The sequence below is a fragment of the Sturnus vulgaris genome, chromosome 2 (genome assembly GCF_052056855.1).
Source record: "Sturnus vulgaris isolate bStuVul1 chromosome 2, bStuVul1.hap1, whole genome shotgun sequence".
NCBI classification, from domain to species: domain Eukaryota; kingdom Metazoa; phylum Chordata; class Aves; order Passeriformes; family Sturnidae; genus Sturnus; species Sturnus vulgaris.
The window spans coordinates 92878586-92900107 of NC_142244.1; the positions used below are offsets into that span (position 1 = coordinate 92878586).

General features: G+C 42.7%; 2 protein-coding genes across 2 annotated transcripts in view; one reads left to right on the forward strand and one right to left on the reverse strand.

Moving 5' to 3' along the window:
* Positions 1-21522, reverse strand: part of SEPTIN10 (septin 10) — a 63904-nt gene that overhangs the window by 23649 nt on the left and 18733 nt on the right. The window lies entirely within an intron of this gene.
* Positions 121-5058, forward strand: SOWAHC (sosondowah ankyrin repeat domain family member C). The gene has a single exon (XM_014885075.2). The coding sequence runs from the start codon at positions 185-187 to the stop codon at positions 1688-1690; it is 1506 nt and encodes a 501-aa protein (XP_014740561.2). The 5' UTR covers positions 121-184; the 3' UTR covers positions 1691-5058.

The window sequence follows — 21522 nt, forward strand, 5'->3', positions numbered from 1 at the left end:
CTCCCCGCCGGAGGGCGGCGCGGTGCCGCCGCCGCGGCAGTGATTGCCGGGCATGCTGCCGCCGGGAGGAGGGGCTCGGGCAGCGGCAGCTCTGCCGCGCCCGCACCACCACTGCCACCACCATCACCAGCAGCGGCAGTAGCAGCAGGAGGAGCGCCGGCGGCGCGATGGGGTAGCGGCGGCGATGGCGGAGCCGGCGGAGCTGCAGCAGGAGTCAGTGGTGCGGTTCCTGGCGGCGCGGGGCGGGCGGGCGCGCAACGCGGAGCTGCTGGAGCATTTCCGGGACTGGCTGAACCCCGCGGAGCCCTCCCGCCGTGCCGCCGCCCGGCAGCGCTTCAAGGAGCTGGTCAACGCAGTAGCCACCGTGCGCCAGGAGCCCGGCACCGGCGTCAAGTACGTGCACCTCCGCCGCCGGTACTGCGCCCCCGAGCCCCCCGCCGCAGCCCCCCTGACCCCCGTGGAGCAGGAGCCGGCGGCGGAGAACAGCGCGAAGCAGCCGAGTCCGCCGCCCTCCCCACGGGCTGGCGCTGAGGAGACGCCGCCGGCAACAGGCGAGGATGCCGGCAGTCGCCCGCAGCCCCCGGAGCAGCGGGGCGAGCCGCCCCGGCCGAGCCCGGCGGTGGCTGGAGGCCAGCGGAGGGGCTCCCGACGGGGGCCACCGCCCGGGCGCGGCGAAGGCGGCGGCGGCGGCGAGGAGACCGCGATAGCGGCGGGCCCGGGGCGGCCCCCGGCGGCGGACGAGGCGGGGGTGGTGGAAGGAGCCCCCGGGGCGGCGGCGCAGGGCGGCGGCCGCCGGAGCCTGCGGGAGGCGGCGCGGGGCAGCTCCCCCCAGCTGAAGCGCGGCGCCCTCCCCGGCGGGGGCCGCGGCCGCGACTCGGACAGCGCCTCGGTGGCCTCATCCTCCGCCGAGGAGGAGGGGAGCACCACCGGCTCCGTGGCACTGGACCCCCTGGAGCACGCCTGGATGCTGTCGGCCTCGGACGGGCGGTGGGAGAGCCTGGAGGGGCTTCTGAGCTGCGAGCCGGCGCTGCTCTGCAAGCGGGACTTTATCACCGGCTTCACGGTGCTGCACTGGGCCGCCAAGCACGGGCGGCAGGAGCTGCTGGCCACGCTGGTCAACTTCGCCCAGCGGCACGGGCTGCCCGTGGACATCAACGCCCGCACGAGCGGCGGGCACACGGCGCTGCACATCGCCGCCATGCACGGCCACGCCGAGGTCGTGAAGCTGCTGGTGGGAGCCTACGACGCCGATGTGGACATCCGCGACTACAGCGGGCGCAAGGCTGCGCAGTACCTGCAGCAGGGCACCTCGGGGGACATGCGGAACCTCGTGGGGGCCCTGGAGGAGGAGGAAGAGGAAGGGAATGCTGGCAATGGCAGCGGGCGCTGGAGGCTCTCCAAGGTGTTGCCATCTAATCTCATGAACTACCGGCTCTCCCACCACCATCACGGCACTGCGGAGGAAACTGAAGGTACCGATGGGGCAGCGGTGCCAGGCAAAGGAAAGGAGATGACCAGGAAAGCCTCTGGCAGTGGACGGATGAAACCTCGGCTTAATAAGATCCGCTTCAGGACTCAGATCATCCACAACACGCCCTCCTTTCGTGGTGACACTGAGGAGGAAGAGCATGAGGAGAAATCCCTGAAATCATCATTCAAGCTTAGGCCGAAGTCCAATGTGTTTGGATAAGGCCGGGGAGCAGGAGGTCTGGGAGGTGGATGCACGGACCAAAGTGCCCTCAGGTGTAGCACGGAAGGTGAGGCAGGTACGAGTGGGTGCTGATCTACACTCGGGGACTCTTGCCAAAAGGGTCCTGAGTATCTTGCTTTAACTCCCAGTTTGGTGTGGTCAGTGAGCCCAGCAGGTCACCAGGGCTCTGGGAGCAGCTGCTTCAGCCGGGCCCTCAGTGCTGAAATGGGAGGCAGTGGGTGGGTTGAGAAACGCTGGGGTGTTTAAAAGCTATGCTTCTTTCTCTCTAAAGATCGTAAAGTTCGGCTTTGTGATCGTAAACCTGTGTTAGTGGATCTACTAGGATTAGTGAAGTGAGTGGGGGAAAGAAAAGTGCAAATGCTTTATTCTTACATTATCAACTGGTACTATAAACTATCAGCAAACAACTTGCTATGTCAGAAGAACACTTCAATAATATACAAGTATACCTTAAGTTTCTCTTTAACAGCAATACCACCTGGCACAGTGTTCACTTGGGTACACAGAACGAGATGGTAGAGAGTGGTTTCCTGTCATAATCCAAGCTTCAATCCATCAAAGAGTTGAGCCTGTGTTGACTTTATGCATTGAAAATTGCTTGATTTGACATCATGAATATACTACTTAAGAAAGAAATCCATTGCACTGCAAGCAATGAATAAAGTTAACCATGTGCAGAAGTCTTTGCTGTCTGAGTTACTACTGAGCTTGCTTATCGCTGTTGGAATACTAATACAAGATAATAAAAGCAAAGAGTTTATATATATATTTGGTATCTTATGTTTTGTCTTAGGCAAAGCAATTTTATTTTAATCACTGTGAATTCTCAAGTGCCAGACCTAGCGCAGTTCCAGTTATTAAGTCTGGTCGATTCTTGTTAATGTTCTTTGTGTAACTCACTGCATTTAAAATCAGAAAATTGTGTTGTATGTGTTACCTGTGAAAATCGTTCTCTTTTAGAATAAAAGAGCACAGACACCACTGCATGAAATCTTCATGAAACTGTAATATGGTTCTGTGATGTAATAGCTACAGTCTGTGTTTGCTAGTAGCTTGTGTGCCAATCCCTTCAACTTACACTGTGCGGAAATAGAGAAAAAAGAGAGGGGAAGAAAAAAAAGGTGTATGAACTAGCGCATAAGGTGAAAAACTAGAACTCCAAAACTCTATCCCTGGTTATCATTCTGAATGAAGCAGCATAATTACATATTCTAGTTAAGTGGTGGCAGTGGTGTTTGAGTTCTTTTAAACCTATCTTTCTAGAGAAGTGAAAGCCAAGGCTTTGAACTGTTGTTTGACAACCTAGTAAGTCTTAATCTGATTGACAAGCCTATCCGTCTGCTAAAGCTTTCGGAAACCTTGAATCTTGTTTCTCTGCTTTAAAGGTAGCAGTTTCAGTGAAATCTAGGAGGCAGATTTATATCCATATTCAGCTTTTCTTAAGAGCTGAGGTATGGATCTGACCCTGATCCTGAGTGCTACTCAGTGTGTTTAGCAGCTCATCTGTGTTTAGTTGTTAAAGTATGGCCAGTTTCAATGCAGCATCTGTCAAAGCATGTTTCGAGTTGGCTTCCTTAAGATGCCTGTGCGTGCCTGGCCTGTAACTAACCAGAACTAGATAGGCTTTGACATGTTAAAATCCAAATTTGAGACACTGATTAAATGCATGCCACAGGCTGTAGAACACCTGACAGGAAAACTGCTGCTAGGAGTCTGCACTTTTAAGCTGTTGCTAGTGACTTATATTTCTCATAGCGACGGGAAGGAAGTGCTACTGATGCATTGGCATCAGACTTTCCATGCAGATAAACAGCCAGTTTCTGCACTTCATGTCAAAACCTAATAAATGACAGTGTTTGCACAGGCATGCAAGTGACACTTAACTATTTCTGGGAAAAGCTGCATTAAAAATAATATAGAACCTCTGCATAGGTGCTGGTCGTTACTTCTGTGCAAAAAGACTAGAAATTATAGAGAGGTTCAGCTTTAGTTTACAATTTATAAGCTATAATGTTACAGATTTCATGTGCCTTCATTTTGGGTTGGTTGCCACAAATGCAATGGATAAAATCAGTCTTGCAAAGCGTTTTGTCTTTCTGTCATGGGATTTTTCCTCATGGAAATTTTCCCTCAGTTCTCCCTGTTTAAACTGTACACCTGTACAGTGGGGTGTCTGAAACAGGGAGGATAAATCATATGCATTATGATGTAGAGATAATTCTGTTGTAACAGGAAAGATAATTAAATGCCTAAGTCTTAAACTTTTCTCTGCAAGATAAATAGGTTTTTAGACTTCTGTAGGAAGGACATTTTCTGACTGAACAATTAAAACATGATTTTTTTTCAGGAAGGGCACATCTGAATTGAACACACATTCCATGCAACTACTGATGTCCAAACCTTATTAAAGTTGTTTTCTGCTTTGAGAGTTTATAGTTCTTTCATACAGGCTGTTGAGTGAAGTGTTTCTCTCTTCACATGCAAGTAGCAAAGAATTGCACAAAAATACTGAGTCTTATACAGCTATTGGGTTCTAGGGAAATAATTTGAGGGTTTTGAATAGAGCATACCTTGGATTTTAAAAGACTAACTGGAATATAATGTTACATAATATAGTAGAACTTTGCAAATTATTAAGGGAACCTGAATAATGATGAAAAGATGCCTCATTTATAACTCATCATTTGAAGTATCAGAGTGAAATTGCTGGTCCACTGATACTGTTTAGCTGTTAGTTAGTGAAATTTCACCATAATGGTCCAAAAGTCTCTGCAAGGTGGGGCGCAACAGAGCAAGTATCTCTTTTGGTGTTTGAGATATACTAAAGAATGGCTGGATAACCACTCATGTCTGTCTGCGCTATGGGAATAAAGCACTTTGATTTCACATTATGACTTGTCACATTCCACATGGTTACTTTTTATAATATGACCTAAAACTTAATGTGATTTTTTTTTTTAAGTTGGAAAGACTTAATTCCCTATTTCAGTGTATTTGCAGTCTAAAGGTATGCTTGGGTCAAATATTTTGGATACGTTGCCTAGAAAGATGTGACTGAAATAAAATTGTATGGTACAAAAAACTGGAGCACTTACTGGTATCTGTTTAATGGTACGCCTGAAGTTACTGAATGTTGTTCACTTTCTATGATGGTATGTAAGGCAGCAAGACTGTAATGTAACATGTGGTATCTTTTTTTGTACTTTATGTTCGAAAAATTTTAGAGGCCTGGAAGCCTGTTGGGTTTTATTAATACACTTTTTGTGGTTGTCTCTCTGAATGGTTATGAGTTGAGAGTCTGTAAGCTTTAGTTTTACGAAATAAAAAGAGCCCATGAATGCTCAGAATTGGCTCCTGTATGCTACATATTTAGGTGCATATTGGCTGTTAAAACCGTCTATTGGATTGTGGGGGTTTTTTGTTAGTTTGTTTTGGGTTTTTTTTAATTATCAGGGTGTTTGATGCTGTCTAGCGCTCAAGCAGTAAGACATGGAAAAAATACAGTAGAGTTGTTTGCAAGACAGTAACATTTTTCTTTGGCAGCTACTTTCTAATAACTCATGTCAAAGTAAATGAAGACAACAATTTTTGTTGTAGACAAATATATCTAAATAAGGGCCTGGGAGAGTGGCATTGCTTAGAATAGCATTCTGACCTTACTTCTGTGCAGCTTAATATCTCTGACTCTGGAAAGACTAATACTAGTTTTAGTCACTGTGTAAAGGTCAACACCTAATTAAAAAGGCTTTAGGATTAAGGTATTTTGTAATGTGTCTTACCTACAGCTGGTGCTACTGTAAAGGGAAGCTTCATCACCAAGCTAGACTGTGGGATATTGTTGTATCTAAAAATTCTTTGAAGCTGTTGCCTTACCAGAAGTTATGTTAAACCTCATGTGGCCAGTAGCTCATAACAGACACCAGATTTATGCTTAAACTGAAAAAAGTCACAGCTGTTGCCATGCTGGTGGATCAGGATGCAATGCAGCTCCAAGCCAAGCAATCCTAAATGAGTAGTATGGTGACACAAGTGAGAGAAGAAGGGAGGAGGAAGTGTTCTTGGGAACACAGGGGAGAATGGAGGCATGTGAAGGCAACTGAGGTTATGGGAGAAGTGGAGGACTTGGTAGAAGAGCAGTCTCCATGAGGCTTGCTGATCATGCAATGGCTTGACTAGTTCTTTAGAAAATTGTATCTAAACATACACCGCTTCTTCTACAGAGTAATGGTTGACAGAGATGGCTTGCTGAGAGCTCTTAGCATAAATTAATGTCTGATGCTAAGTATTTTAGTTGGCCCTCTTACCAGCATTTCTTTGTATGACTAGTACTGTTTGCAAAAGCACAAACAACTCCTGCGTTGAGTGTAGCTACAGCTGTTGCAGCACAGTCCTGGTACATCAGAATAGCCCAACAACTTCAGGCTTCTCACTGGAAGAGAAGCTATTCAGCATTGCATTGCTAACTTATTTTTCCATTAGCTAGAAAGGAGGGCTGAGGAGATTACAGTCCTGACTTAATTCACCTTGAGTTATATGGAATGCATATGAACCTGAAGGCAATAGGCTAAACTTCAGAGACTTCATCCAGAAAAAAAAGTAGAGTTATGCATTTTGTTTTCTTGTTGGCACTGAAGAAAAAAAATGGTACATACTTTCATTTTTTCATGTCCTTATCTGAGTGTGCAAAGGAGGAAGAAGTCTGAGATTAATAGAAGGGATTAGAATAGAAGGGAATAAAATAGGAGAGGGGCTAGCTTTTTAGTTTGTGCTAAACTGTGAACAGTTTGACAGAAAAAATGAAACATGACTTTGAATCCCTAGTTTTGTTATAATGAAACATTGTTTTACAGCTGTTCCACAATTCTGTGATTTTTCAGTTTAGCCAAATTCAGTGTTGACGTGTCCTAATGTGCACTCATTACTGGAAAAACGGAGCCAATCTACCAGTTTTGTGTCTGCTTTTAATAAAACTGTGTTACAAGTTAGGTAGTTCATCTCCTGTGGTTAAACCTTGAAGAAACCATATTCTGAGACTTTTACAAGGAATGAAGCTGGTAATAGCACATGAGATGCCCTTGGAGCAGGTAATATTCAGGTCAAGGTGCAAAAGCATTCTGTGTTCTTTCAGCTAGACCAGCCATGCCAAATGAACCATTGTAGTGTTTAGGTGCACCTGCCTTTCTGCATAGACAGCTGTAAACTGTCCCCTCCCCTGGGTTTCTGGGGGCAAGTGGCATTAATCGATTTTAACCTGCCCTTGTTTCATTAAGAGGCATTTGGCAAACCCGCAGTGGGACTGGCGAGAGTGACAGAAGTGAACAGATCCATGTCCATTCATGGCTCTGCATCAGTGCAGGTAAATGATTGAGGCTGACTGCTATCAGTGTAAAGCAGAAAGCTCGTAGAATGTATCCTTATATCAATCCTTATCCCTGAAAAGAGACTTTGTAAACCTGATCTCAAATGCTGCTAACTACTGGAATAATTCAGTCATGTGGGCTGTATCTGGGCATTTCTTCAGTATTTCTCTGCTGAAGCCAGAAGCCTTTCACTTTTTCTGGCTGGCTGTTGAGCTCTCCCAGTTATTTCACTTTGCAGTTCCTTAAGGGTGCCTGAGAAACTGATAGTAGGGTGGGCATAAATAACAGATGTCTCTTTTTAAAGTTGGGTGGGGTGATGGTTGGTTGGGTGGAGCGGTTGACTATTCTGAGGGGGGAGGTCCTTTTGAAAAAGAAATGAAGTGTATCTGCAATATATGTTGAGGCCCAGAAATCCCTTGGGACATTTCATACTTAAGAGTTGCTGTCCCTTTTATTGCTGTAAATACTGTGTAAATGCTGTAAAAACTGTGCAGACTATAAAGATGTCTCTGTTCACTGGACATACATTTGCACGGTATAAAGCATTCAACTACCAGAAAACATGTTTGTAACACTTGAATATACGAGGACAGCTATATTTGCTATTTCTTTTCTTTGCTACTTGTGGTATAGTATCTTACTGTAGATACATCATATGGAAATGGCTGTGACAGTTTGGGACAGTATAATTGAAGGAATGCAGGTAAGTCCTGCTGGTTCACCTGCTTCCCACAGCAGGACCATTAGCCACCAACCTCACACTTGTCTTCTGCATCTTGAAATGTCCACTTCTGTCACAGCTGGCCTGGGTGGAACAGACTGTGGGTGTTGTAGCTGCCATCCCTGCAGTCTACAGCTGCACAGTGTGGGTTCCAGCACTGGTAAGTCTGAGCATTTTGAAACTGCTGGCAGTTCTTCCTTGGATGGGGATGGAAGCATAGATGCTACATCATTTCATCTGCCTGTGATATTTACACAGATATTACACTTTCACATCAGAATAAATGACATGAACTGAACTATGGGTGAAACTGGAGGGCTGAGAAGACTTTTGGTGTTAAAAGGTGCTAAGTACATCATATAGCTGACATAGCTAATGAACAGTCTGTTATTAATCTCTAGCTACTGACAGAAATCAGTTGGATCAACACTGAACAGTAACTACAGGAAACTAAAGAGTTGCTGCAAGATTATCATATCTGTGCATAAGATACATCATTGTTCTTAAAGATATCTCATTAAGGATATTTTTTCTTTTCAAAATGAGTTAGTTGTATCATGGGTAAGAACTTGCAGTATTACATCCCTAGTATGTCTTTTAAGGGCTGTATAGTAGGTCACTGACAGCTGTCAGCATGCTAGGCAATATTAGGCTTTTGGGTATTAACTTGAAATTTTCTCAACTTTGAAAGTCTGCTTCAAGTTCCTGAAATTATCTCAACTTCCTTGTAGCCAAATTTTTGTTTCTGTTATAACTAAAGTGCTGGGCAATTCTTGAACTTGTGTATGCAAGAGAAATATGGTAGTGGCCTTTATCCAGTGTTTACATTTGTGGGGCTTAAACAAAATGAGAACCCAAACCTTTTCCCAGATCTGGAGTAAATGTAACTGAAGCAATGTTTGCAAACAGGCAAACATTGAGCAGAGACTTCTGCTGTATGCACTGAGAGACTGCTTTTTTGTCTCTGATATATCAGTTGTACAGAATAGCAGTTGTTATTTTTTACATCATTGCCAAGTTTACGATTTAGCTCACAACAGATAACAAATCAGAGAATTCTAAATTAAAGTGTGATTCCTTCTAGACTGGAACCTTGGCTAAAAACAAAGCAATTGGTTTTCCAGTAGGTAGCAAAATCCTGCTATGAAAAAGTGCTGATGATGCTTGGCAAAGTGCAGAGCTCTTGGGAGCACAGTGCTGTGCATCTTCATTCCTTCTGTGCTTATCCTCTTCTTAGCTAGCAACCTCCCATAAGTCCCCTTTTTTTTCTCTCTCTATTTTTTAGTAGCTTGAATTCTATAAATTTTGATTAATAGATCTATATAGCTCAGAAAATGGGGATGCTTCAAATAAAGAAATCTTTTTATTAAGAAAATAAATGGAAAAATTAAACATAAGCTTTCCTTTTCCACTTGAAATTTTAGGAGTAGAAAGAACAAAATTATGTTGATAATAAAGGTCTCCACATACATAATTTTAACAGAGGGAAAACTTGAAGTTGGTGAGCAAATGTGAAAAAAGACCACACTTTCTCCTTCAGGTTTTAGTGTTGTCTGCCTTAAAGTCAACACTGTGAATCATACACTGCTTTGAAACACTGCACATAGGTCACAGGATTTCCAATTATTCTTTCCCATTATTATTAACCATGTCAAAAGCAGTATCTTTTACAATGGGTCCTTAATGGGATTTATGGCTGACTGGAAAGCCCACATCATCCTCTTACAGATGAGCCCCTTTTGATTGCTGTAACTGAATCTAAATTCTGGAAAACTTTGCCTCACATCCTGTTGAAAGTAGAATACTGTAACTTTACAGATGACTAATATTTTGAAAGTTCACTTTCCTACACACCCTTCAAACTGAAATGCCTGTCATAAAGACAATGGGGAAAAAAAGCAACTCATCTCAAACATGCCAGTACACATGGTGAGAAAGCAGTACAGGGCAACAGCTCCTGTCTTTGTAACCATTGAATGATTTTAATATTCCACATTCCACACTAGTGCTCTTCAGGGTTTAAATCCCTCTGACCTGTTACAGTAATGGGTCAGTAATGAAGAATTACCTTCTCTCAGAATTCTGGTTTTTCACCAGTGTTCTTTTTGGGACGGAATTGTTGCCACAAGCTGTGGAGTTCTTGTTGCCAATGTTGCCAGTGTGGCTTTTTTAAAATGGTCCTTTGCAGGTTTATGAAAGTTTTGCCTGCTGGTTTGACTTGAGATTGAATGAAACAACAGGGAAATGATACTGAAGAAGTAGAAAGTGCTTGATTGGGAGAGGAGGAAATGCATTAAGCTGTCAAAACTTGTGCTGATGACATTGCACAGTCAGTATCCCGTAATATCAGATGTTCAAATACAGGAATTCACCTACAGTCCCTAGAATCTTTGTAGCCTGCTTAAATGGTGGCAGCCAGGCAGGGGCCATGCCTGCAAAATAGATCAAATTTATGCAGACACATACAAATAATAAAAGGCATCATGCTTTTGGCTAGATGTTTTCCTACTTTTCCCTAGCACCTCACTATGACTTTCCTGGGAACCAGTCAACTCATTTCAAAATGTTCTAGAACATTTGACATTCATGAAATTTCAAATAGCACTAAAGGGATATCATTAAATCTTCCAATCTTTATCCTTGACACCTAGTTGAAAGGACGCAATTGCATTCAGGCTTAACTGATAAAATATTCTTAGGTAGGAACTTAAGCCCAGCCTAGTCAATGAATGTATATGGACATCAGTGTGTGACTGCAAGACTGGCTGCAAGGCTTTAGATGACAACTTGCATTTATATCCTGGCATGGAGAGCTAACTGCTGTAATAAGTGCTACAGAAAACCTTCTATGCATGTCTAAGAAACTAATTGCTGAAAAAAAACCCTCTGCTGAAAAATTGGTTCTTGAAATTTTAATTTTGCAGTGTAGTTTTAACTATCCACCAGTTAAGAATCAAATTAACCCTGCTGCTCCCTGTAATCTGTTTTTTTGATTAGTGGAGTGTGAAGAAAAAGAAGCCAATTGTTATTACAGGATCTTCAGGTTCTCATGTTTCATCAGGACAGCAGAATTTCCCTACCCATACAGAGCATCTGTAGATTCTTTGCAGACACTACTAAACTGCTTCCAGTAAGAATGGAAAATACTGCCTAAAATATACCCCAAAAATTAAAAGTCTGAGGAAATATGAGGCACAAAAATACTGTATGAGTTGTCCAAGTTAACACAGGAAGACTGTGAATAAGTAAGAAGTACTGTACCAAAAAAACCCAACCTGTTCCGTCAAATTCTCATTAAATGTTCAATCCTACAATCTTAAATATGGAATTCATGTGGGATTCAAGTATGTCCTAATTTTAGAGTTTTTGACTAACATCTTTAAATAGTCACAGTTTCTTCACTCCCACGAATGATAACTTTGCATTTGCTGGTTGTCTCCTTCTTTTTCCTTCCACCCTGTGGCTTGCAGTGACAATGTGGCAATTCACAAATGAGTGGGTGACATTAAAATGTCACTGTTAGTCCTCACTGGTATTGATGCAAAAGGTCTATTTATGTTTGCCGGCTAAATCCTGCATCTAACAGAAGGCATTTATTAGTCTGTTGTTGGAATAATTGTTTCTTTAATGACATGTGATGTTATATCTGATTATGCACAGAAGCAGAAAAGACAGCTGATAGAATTATAGTGCAAATTGCAGTCTCACAGGGAGATAATAATAAAATCTTAGGGTTTTTTCTTTCCTGAGAATTGCTCTGTATTACACTAATTTACGTCCAGTGCTTCTACTTCACTCCAGAACTATGATTAACTAGAATTTCCTTATATTTGACCTTAGCTACACTGTGTTGTCAAGTGCAGGAATAAATTTGGGGCAGGTGTCTATCAGACAACTTGTTATTTTATCAGCAGCAGTATCAGTATCTTGATTGAGCAGGACCTACAGGACTGATATGGTCATCAAATTACTGTGTCAGTTACTCTTTTTCATCTTTCTAAAGTCAAAGGAGGAAACAAAGACTTTCTGAGAGGATAAGTACTTTTAAGCCAACATAAATTGTTATGGTAATTTTGCAATAGAGAGACAGAGTTCTCCATGATTTGCATACCACAAACTATGTCACAGCAAATTAAGGCATTGCAGACCAATTGTTACTCCACAGATTACAAATTAAGTTCAAGAAGCTATTCCATCCAACTTTTATTTCTTTCGTTATGTTCTGGTAATTAGCTTCAAAAGAGCCACATGAATGTACAAGCCCTGTATCTCTGTATGAATAACCAGCTGCTTCTCGGAGCTCTGCTACAGAATGCTCTGTGCCTCAAAGCTTCAGAACTGCTGCTCCGGGGTGAAAAGTGTTTCCTCGTTTTGGAAACACTAACACAGTCAATAAGCAGGTTTGGTGATTTGGAATCCCGGCCATCAGAAAAGCTCTGAAGTACCAAACCAGCTCCTGGAGGTGACTTGCACAATTCTTGCTCCTATACTATGGTTTGATGTTATACCTATGCAGGCCCACCTGAGCTTACACAGGTAGGACATTGATTCCCCCTGCTCCATCCCCATCCTACTCACAGATATACATACCCACAGCCTCTTACAAGGCACCATGGAGAGTGAGGTCCTTTAGCTGCTACCACAGCTGCAAGGTGAGCTGCCATTGCTATTGGAATGAATTATGGTCTCCCTGAGGACTTCAGTGCTTGGGGAGTTTAGTTCCGCCTCGGGGCAAAACCAGATGAACAAGGATTTTATGAAAGAACTTTTTGATTTGGACAGTGGGAAATATTTCAAAACCAAAAGCTACAAAGGGAGATGGTTCTTGTTTTCTCGAAGGGACTTGGTTCATACTCATTTCCTCAAAAGGTGTTGGGAAGGTCGCAGGCAAGGATATAGAGTTTGTTCTTTCAGGGGGAGCAACAGGCTGATGGATCTTGTATGACTAGCTAAATTAATTTTCTATGTAGCTCTGCAATAATTCTCATTGGATCTATTTTCAGATCTATTCCTTTTTCCTCTCGTAAGTGTTCTAACATTTGTTTCCTCACTTCATATTACAGTGTAACCTGTTAGGCTCTCTATACGAATAGGTAATGGTGTTCACACCAGGGAGCTTCCAGGGGCAGAGGAATATAACACTTTGCAGCACACAAAACTGGTCATCTGCAGCATTCTTTGTAAACTATTCAGCAGTCATTAATGTGGGGGAAAAAAAGGAACATTGACAAACAGAAGAGGTGACTTAATAAGAAACCTAACACCTCCATAATTTTTACTCTGAGTGTTATATCAAGCTGCAGTTCTCCCGTTCTTGATTATCAAAGAATGGGAACTTAAGCTCCAAACCCATCAAGTTACCTCTGCTCATTTAAGATTTAAAAGAAACAGTGACCAGAACAGTGGCCAGAAAGCAAGCAGTGGAAATTTGCACTGAACTAACCAAGTCCTCCTTAACAAATTTTTGTGGGTTTGACAAAAAAAAAACCCAAAAAAACCCAGAAGTAGTGAGAAGTTTAAGAGAACAACATGATAACAGCTCCCTTTAAAATAATTTGGATAAACTCTAGCACAACTGGCTCCTGCTTTACCAGAAAAAGAATAATAACAATAATGGTCAGTGCTCTTTTTCCTGCCAAGGTTTCTAGACTGTTGTAGCCCCTAAATGCCAGCTTGAATTCAATAACTTTTTTTTTTTTTTCTTAAATCACCATGTAAAGTATTCAATTTTTCAGCACATTTGTATTTGCAACAGTTTTTCAGTGTTTGTTTTCTGTCATTATATTCTATGAGTCTGGTACTTATAAAGGGTCAGAGCTGGAACTAGTACTACTCAGGAAGACTCTGTCATTCTGCAATTAAATAATTTATATCAAAATTTTCCAAGCTGGACATGGGTATTTCCTCATTCTATTTAATGAAAGATATGTGGTTAAATCTCCTTTCCTGTTCTAGAAGTCTCGAATTAATCTCTTCTACAGAATCTCAACCTCCCAAATACATTTGCAGTTAAAGCTGCTCTCCTTACAAGATTTGCTTGGACTCCAGAAAGTCTCTTCCCATCCACATTGCTTAGCATTTCAGTTCTGCTGCTGTTTAGCAGCAGTGATTGTCAAGTTGGGATAGCAGCACAAGGGGCAGGAACTGCAACTGGTGTTGCAGTGTTCTTAGCAATAGACTGTGTACTGAAACCAGAGCATTTACTCACACAAAAAGGAATTATGCCAGCACTAACCCATACTGACGTGGTTGCATCTGGATGACACTTTCAGCTGTCTTCACGTTATTTATCTTTTTGAACTTTCTTGGTAGGGATAAACCCTGGGTATTTGGGGCTGGTTTGATGACATGATGAGAAACAATGATGCTGTAAATTCACAAGGACTGGGAGGGGAGAAAGACAAACTTTGAGCAATCCTCAGTCCAAAGCCATAGCTTTCTCTGGCACTGTTTAGAACATGCCTACCAACTACTCAAGGCCTCTGCTTCTTAGTGTAAGGGGTACACGCCCCATGCCCCCAAACAAACTGGTTTTTCATCTAAACTCAGAGGCTCTACGCAGAGAAAAAGATATTGCAGCATTATGAATCCTGGAGAAAGGTGATGGATTCTTATAGCCCAGGAACAGACTCCTTAGAGTTATACAACCAGAGTACAGGTAAAGTACATGAGCTCCCAGGTGCTGCAAACTGAGCTCTGTCCTGCTCACACTGGGTGAGAGATCTCGATCTCTTCCAAGTACTGGAATTAAGCACCAACTGAAACTGCTTGTCCTGACCAAAAATAACTCTACCAAAAGTAAAATGTGAGCAGTTTCTGCCAGGTGAGAATTGGTTCACAGGTTCTCATCTGAGGGACAGAGATGGAGCAAAACTAAGTTCAGTGGAAAATGGCCCGGCTGCCCCTTCTGGCAGTGGCAGACTGCTGGTAACCCTCAGATGTGCTGTACGGGTACACTCCAATGATTGCACATGTCCTCAGTGCATGTGAACATCACATAATGTAGTTTAGTTTAAACCTGTTTTACTGTCATTCCCTGGCTAATGGCAGTTATTTTCTTTGTGGTTTCCAGGGTTCCCTTAATGCCAGAATTCACACAGATGTATTTTGCAATTACAATTTCTGCGCCTTAAATTTTTATCTTACTTATGCTAATACATTTTTTATCTAGCCCAGCTTTTCCTGCCTGTGAGGACTTCTGTCTTCTTCTTCCCAAGGCAAGTGAAGCATCACCTCTCCTGAGACCAGCAAATGTTTCCAAATGCAGTACTTGGCAAATGGCAACTCACAGAAGAGTGACCTGATGAAAAAATTATTGTGCAACTGAATATGCAAATGAAGGGGTTGGTCCCTTAAGTGTGCTCAGAGAGAACGAGTACAAGGAGACCAGCCAAATCAGAACTAAATGGAATGAAGATATCCTAACCACTTAAATATGCTTGCTTGTAAATGACAATGGCGTCTCACTAGCCAGAACCTGCTGTACCAGAAGACTGGTTTAGCTGAATACCAGCCCCCCTACTGTGCAGGGTGGTTGCCATCAGAATTTCTGTGCTGTGTTTTATAGTTGTTGTGTCTTTGCTTTGGCCTATGCCAAAATACTTTTTTTTTTTTTTTTTTTTTTTTTTTAAATCCATGGAGTACATAGTGTATGCAGAAAGCAAGCAAACACTACATTGCAGCAATATGTCCTTTCAAATAATGACATACTGCCAAAATACTCCAATTGGAAAGTTTCCACTGAGTAATTTATGAAGATGAGGCTTTATCCTTACAGGTTCACTTATGCCTCACACACCTTACGTTCCCATCTTCCATCAGTTTAATATAAATATGCCTCTGCAGATGGATTCTTCTTCCTATAAATAAGCACTTCTACCTCAAGATGGTTAAGCCATTACAAGGCAGTACAGTTCATGTGCAGATAAGGTTTCAGAGCTGACACATCCTGCCCTTAGGAGTAGGAATCTCATGTTTTAGCAGAAATGTTTTTTTCCCTTCTCTGTATTAGCAGCAGCAAATAGCTGTTTGATAATGGCTTTGCAAATACAGCAAATACCTTTAGGTATTTAGGAAGATCAAGAAGAAGATGTAGCCTGAAGCATAAATTGAAAATCAGGCAGAAAGTGATTTGAAAATCTGGGGTGAAATTGAAGGGTAAACAACAGAGCTGCACCTGGGCTACCAATACCAAGGCAACACTCATGCTTTCCCAGCAGAATCACTCAAAGCACGAACTCAAGGTATCCAGTCCCTTTGCTCTTAGAAGAAGGAGGCTGGTGCATCAACAGCTGACCCAGAGGGAGGGAGAGAGGAGAGCTCCTTCCTCTGGAATTTCCTTTGGGTCAGGGTGGCATCTCAGGTGCCATGCACAAACAGGGAAGGGGGTCACAAAAATCAGTGTTCTAATGTCTTCCTTAAATTCATCTATACAGGAAATCTAAATGGGTTTCATTGCAGTAAGAATTTCTGCTTATTTTAGCATCCATATGGAGGTCTCTCTCTCACCAGATTAAAGTCATTTCAGAACAAGAGGTTTTGATTTTCTTCCATTGGCTCAAGACTTCTCCATCTGTGCACAGCATAGGCTGGGAATCCCGGGTGGATTTGTTTTCTCTGAGTCCTGCCAGCAAACCAGGACTGAGGCCCCTCAGGACACTCACCAGAGGAGATGGGCAGCAGGGCTGCAACTCCTGTGGCTCTGTGGCTGTTTGCATCCCTCCATGTTCTCTCCTCTTCCCACCTGGAAAGCAGCTCACATGCACAAATGTGGGATTATTTCTCAGAGAAGTTTCAGTAATGCTGCTTTTGTGATTTGATGCTGGACTATAATTGTCTATTAAGAGAAAAAAATAAAAATCATCTTAAGAAAATTGTTTGTTTCAATTCTGCTTTTTTTCAAAATAACATGGATTTCTTTTTGACCTTTCTGACTTGGTAGTTCCTTGAAATTTACTTTCTATTATGTTTCATATGTATGGCAATGCTCTAGGCAGAAAAAATGATGCATTTTAGTCAAATCAAGTATTTAATTTATCCTGAAATTATTTTTCTCAAACCTTTTAATTTCACCAACCATTTCTGAAAGGTTTCTGTTTTGATGCAACTCAAAATTATTTTTCCCTGTCATTTCTTTCTGAACTACCTGTGATTCAAAATATCCATTATTTTCACTATCCTATTTCCAGGTAACATGAATAACCAGGACCTGGTTCCAGAGAGAGATACTTTCCTTGTTGATAATTTTATGCAGAAATTCTTAACTTTCTCATAAAAGAAATGAAAATATTTGAGATCCCTCATCTTAGTAATAGCTAGAATATACTGCCTGTGATAAGTTCTGTAAAAACTGTGGCTTTTATATGTTATCTGAAGCTGAGCCAGAAAGTAAAAGGACATGAGAGGAGATGAGGCATCTTGAGAAATGCATTGATTTCAGATCTGGCTTCAGAGCATTTTAACTGTCTGTCAAAGAATATTGGAGTTTTTCATTCAGAAATCCTTAGACAAATTTTAGACATTCAGATTCATGGCATTCCATGTGGATTTAATATTTAGCTTATTTAATTTCTTTCTGTGAACTCAGTCCTTGTCACTGTACAGGTCTGACACTCCAGTCCTTCCAGCTATTTTTAAAAAATCTGTTAATCGGAGACAACACTGATATCTTCCTCATATGGTTCCTTTCTCTCCTAAAGTTCCTTTCTACAGACCCCACTTCAAGCACACTATCCCAGGAGCTGGATTGGTTCTCTGCTAGTTTGAAGGACCTTTATTTTGTGCAGAGGAATCTGTAGAACTGCAACTTTGGATGTCAGTGTGTGTATTGTAGGCACTGGGGCTACTTACATGAGAGGACCAGCAGAGCATTCTTATTCTGGAATATGGCACACTTTAAAAAGAAGAGTTCAGGAACAAGGCAATGGTAAAAAAATCATTTCACCGATACCCATTACACCCAAGTATCTAATGTGAAATAAATAAAAAGGGATGGTTATCTAAAAGAATTTTATATCTGGAAGTGATTTTGAAAACAAGCACACATCACAGACTTAAAAAGAGGCTAAAAAAAGTAGACAGATGGTCAGTTACCAAATTAGATTCAATTCAGGATATGGAAAGATAATTTATCATATTCCTTCTTCCCAACTTTTCATATAGACACTGGACTTGGCAAGCTGTTTATCTGCTCTGATGAGTGCTTACAATAGAGCTGAGAGCTCTGAACACTGCTAGACCCAGCAGATCTAGTTTTTGCAGGCTTAGTCCTACCAGCCACTATCCCTGAGGTGCTAGGTGCTTTGGCCTCACTTGTTCATTTGCCCTTCCTGTGCCCGTGATTTCACAGAGTAATAAATCCAGCATTAGGGCGCTGAGGTCAAAATCACTGCAGCCACACAATGTAAAGTGCTGACTTACACCAAACCCTTGCTGATGAGTCAAGTTTTCACTGTTAATCTATTGTGCTGGCAGGGTTGGGGATTTTTTTATAGGAGCTTTAGTATCATGTTTGTGCTGCTCGAGTTTTATGCTGCATCACCCATCATCTCCTGTGGCCAGCCTAGGGACTCACAAATCCCGTGTCACCCTCTTCCTGACCCCGTGGGGCTGGGACCTTGTGTCTTTGCCTGATCCACGTTATCTCTGGCCTGTCACGTTCAGTGCCAGATTCTGACACCCTGTTTCCTGCTGCATGTGTACAGCTCAAGGCTGAGTGCCTTTTCAGTAGCAAATGTGTTCTGGTTATTCTTTCACTTCCCTGGGAGGTTTTGGAGCAAATCAGCATAGGGGAGGCAATGCAGTAACCAGAACAGGAAGTGGGACTACTGCAACTGGAGCCAGGGAAAGCCTCCTTCTCTGTTTCCCCTTCCCTTGGCCATATATATCATATCTCTGCTGTCTTAGACTGCCATATAGCTTCCCTCAAGTCAGAGGTCCAGTGAAACTCATCTTTCTCCTGCAGCCTGTCCCACTGCAGCCTGTCCATCCTCACTGGAGGATGGAGCAGGGGCCAAGGCTGGCCCTGCTGCCAGGGTGCCATTGCACCATGAACAATATGGATGCAGTTAGACAAGACAACCTACCTACTCCCACATGCCCCTTGCCTTCCCAGACCCTACTCTTCCCCAATATGTAATTCCTTCCTTGCCAGCTATCTGACCCTGTAGTGAATGGATCTAGTTCCCTGCTAGCAGGGATTCCAGCAGGGATTCAGTTTTCCTTAGTTTTCTGCCATTTTAATGAAATAACTCGGCTCAGAGAAGGGTAAGAGAAGAACCAGTGTCCAGCCAAAAGACATGGCAGTAGGAAATATTTGAGAGACTGAGAAAGAAGTCAGTGGTGGCACTGGCACAGCAAGACCTTCTTCAGCAGGCTTTAGTCTGTGCTGGCTAACCAGTAATATTATTTCCTAAAACCACTATGTCAGAAACACTATAAGGTAAATATGACCTATGAAGCCTAAAACCAGCATGTAACACTGGATCTGTGAAGGGTGAGAGAAACAAGTTTGTGGTCCTGTGACCTGTGCCACTGGCAAAGGAACCACATTAATGTTTAACTAACAAGTTTTTCCAAGGGCCAGGTAGAAATTTTCAATGCACTTTAACCACTCAAAACATTATTCCTCTCTGCCAGTGGAGCCCTCTGACAGAAGCTTATTATAGTTCAGTTGTTCTGTCTGACCCTGGTCCAGAACTGTTTATCTCACTAGGTATCTAGGAAGGACAGATTTCATCCTGCCATGTTTGACATTTTACTATTTTATTTCCTTGTCAGTGAGATTTAAGGTGTTGGCGATTTCTTAATTTCCATGGTGATGCAAGAACCTATACTGTAGGTCTACATGGAAGACAAGTTTTTTTGAGATTATTTCTGTGTTTTCCATTTCTGAAAATAAGGTGGAGAATCTGGCAGCCAGTTTGATATTCTAACGAAAAGGAAAATAACACAGCTGCCCTTCAGAACTACAGTAAGTGCTTTGGGCACTGCCAGGTTTTCCAGAGGTAATTTGAAAGAGTGATACCCCTCTTTAGTAGTCCCTCAGCCATGGAGCCCATGGACTCCTTCACCAACTCACCAAGGGCAGCTGGGCACTGCAAGCTGACCCCCTGCCAATGTGCAGGGCTTGTTTTGGGTCCCCTGCCCCTCTTCAAAGAATCTATCTTGAGGGGGTGTTGCTGTCCTCCTTGGTCTTCACACAAAACTGTAGTTGTGGAATTACTACCTCAAACTTTTTTCCAAGGCTTAGTTAATATTTTAAATTTTAGCAAGCTTTTGGCAGATTTCTGGCTTTTTCCTGCAAAACTGCCTTGAGAAACCGGATGTTTTCCTTTTCAGTTACAGGCATGACAACGTCCCACAACTTCTGGTGAAATCTTTGTCATTTCACCTCGTCTGTGAAATGACGAAAGCAATTAGTGCAGATACTAAAATAGACCAAAGCACTTTTCCTTGAGCTTATTTTAGAGCGTACCCGATGCAGTGCAGAGTTACCTCCATGGGAGCAGGTCACACTCCATGCAATCAGGCAGGGGATTCCCTGTTACTCCTTCTATCTACAGGTGATGATGGGATGGAGCCCCAGCTCAAAAGAAAGACACAGAGAACAATCATTTACCAACCATGTAGTGCTGCAGGACACAACTTGCAAGTAGAGCCCAGTTGCTCCGGCCTCCTGCTGATATACCAGGGACCTTGCCAACACATCTTCTCCTAGGTCATCTAACAGGGTGGCTCCTGGGTTAGCAAATTGCTTTTGAAGCTGTAAACAGAGAACTAGGAAAGCTTATTAAGGCCACTTCCTGCTTGGAATAAGTCACAATTCAATTTACTTGAGTATTGCTCTCCTTGAGATACTGCATGTTCTGTGAAACCACCTCCAGATAAAAATAGATAGAGAAGATAGAAAATGCTTGAAGTGGTCCTAATCATTGTGATGAGAGCCAGGAGAAACAAACTGTCCCCTGTCTACTATCAACATAATGAATGGCCTCAAGTTATGCCGGGGGAGGTTTAGGTTGGATTCTAGGAAACATTTCTTCACTGAAGTGTTGTCAAGCACTCGATCAGGCTGCCCAGGGAAGTGATGAGTCACCACCCCTGGAGGAATTTAAAAGATATGTGGCACTTGAGGACCTGGTTTAGTGGTGGACTTGGCAGAGCTGGCCTAACAGTTGGACTCCATGACTTCAAGGGTTTTTTCCAATCTAATTTTTCTGTGATTCTGTGATTTAGATTATCTTGGGTTTCAGTTCCCCCAGCCTGGCAAACTTCATAGCTAGATCTCCATTGCTTCAGGGATGTCATGGCAGAGTGGCTGGGGCACTTCTGTCCTATGGCAAGACTACCTCTGGCAAATTTTCTTGTCCAGCTAGCAAGCTTTCCCATCATGTATTGGTCTCACTTTTCCATATTGTGAGGTTGAGAAATTAAATTATATATGTCTGATACTTGCTTTATTCAAGGACTTATCATCATCCTGGTGGCACAATCCATCCTTTTTTTTTTTTGTCAAAGCAGGAGAAGTGAAAAGAAAGAGCAGCAGGTACCAAGCACCTCTGCTAAATGCCCCCAGACTTGCACAAGAGCATTATTGTATCCTGAGCTGCACAGAGAACAGCACTGCAGGGGCATATACCAGTTCCTACATGCCTGCTCACTGCTCTTACTCATCCCCTCCCAGCATTTTATGTGTACAAATTTTAGGCTATGTGAAAGCAGCTATTTTG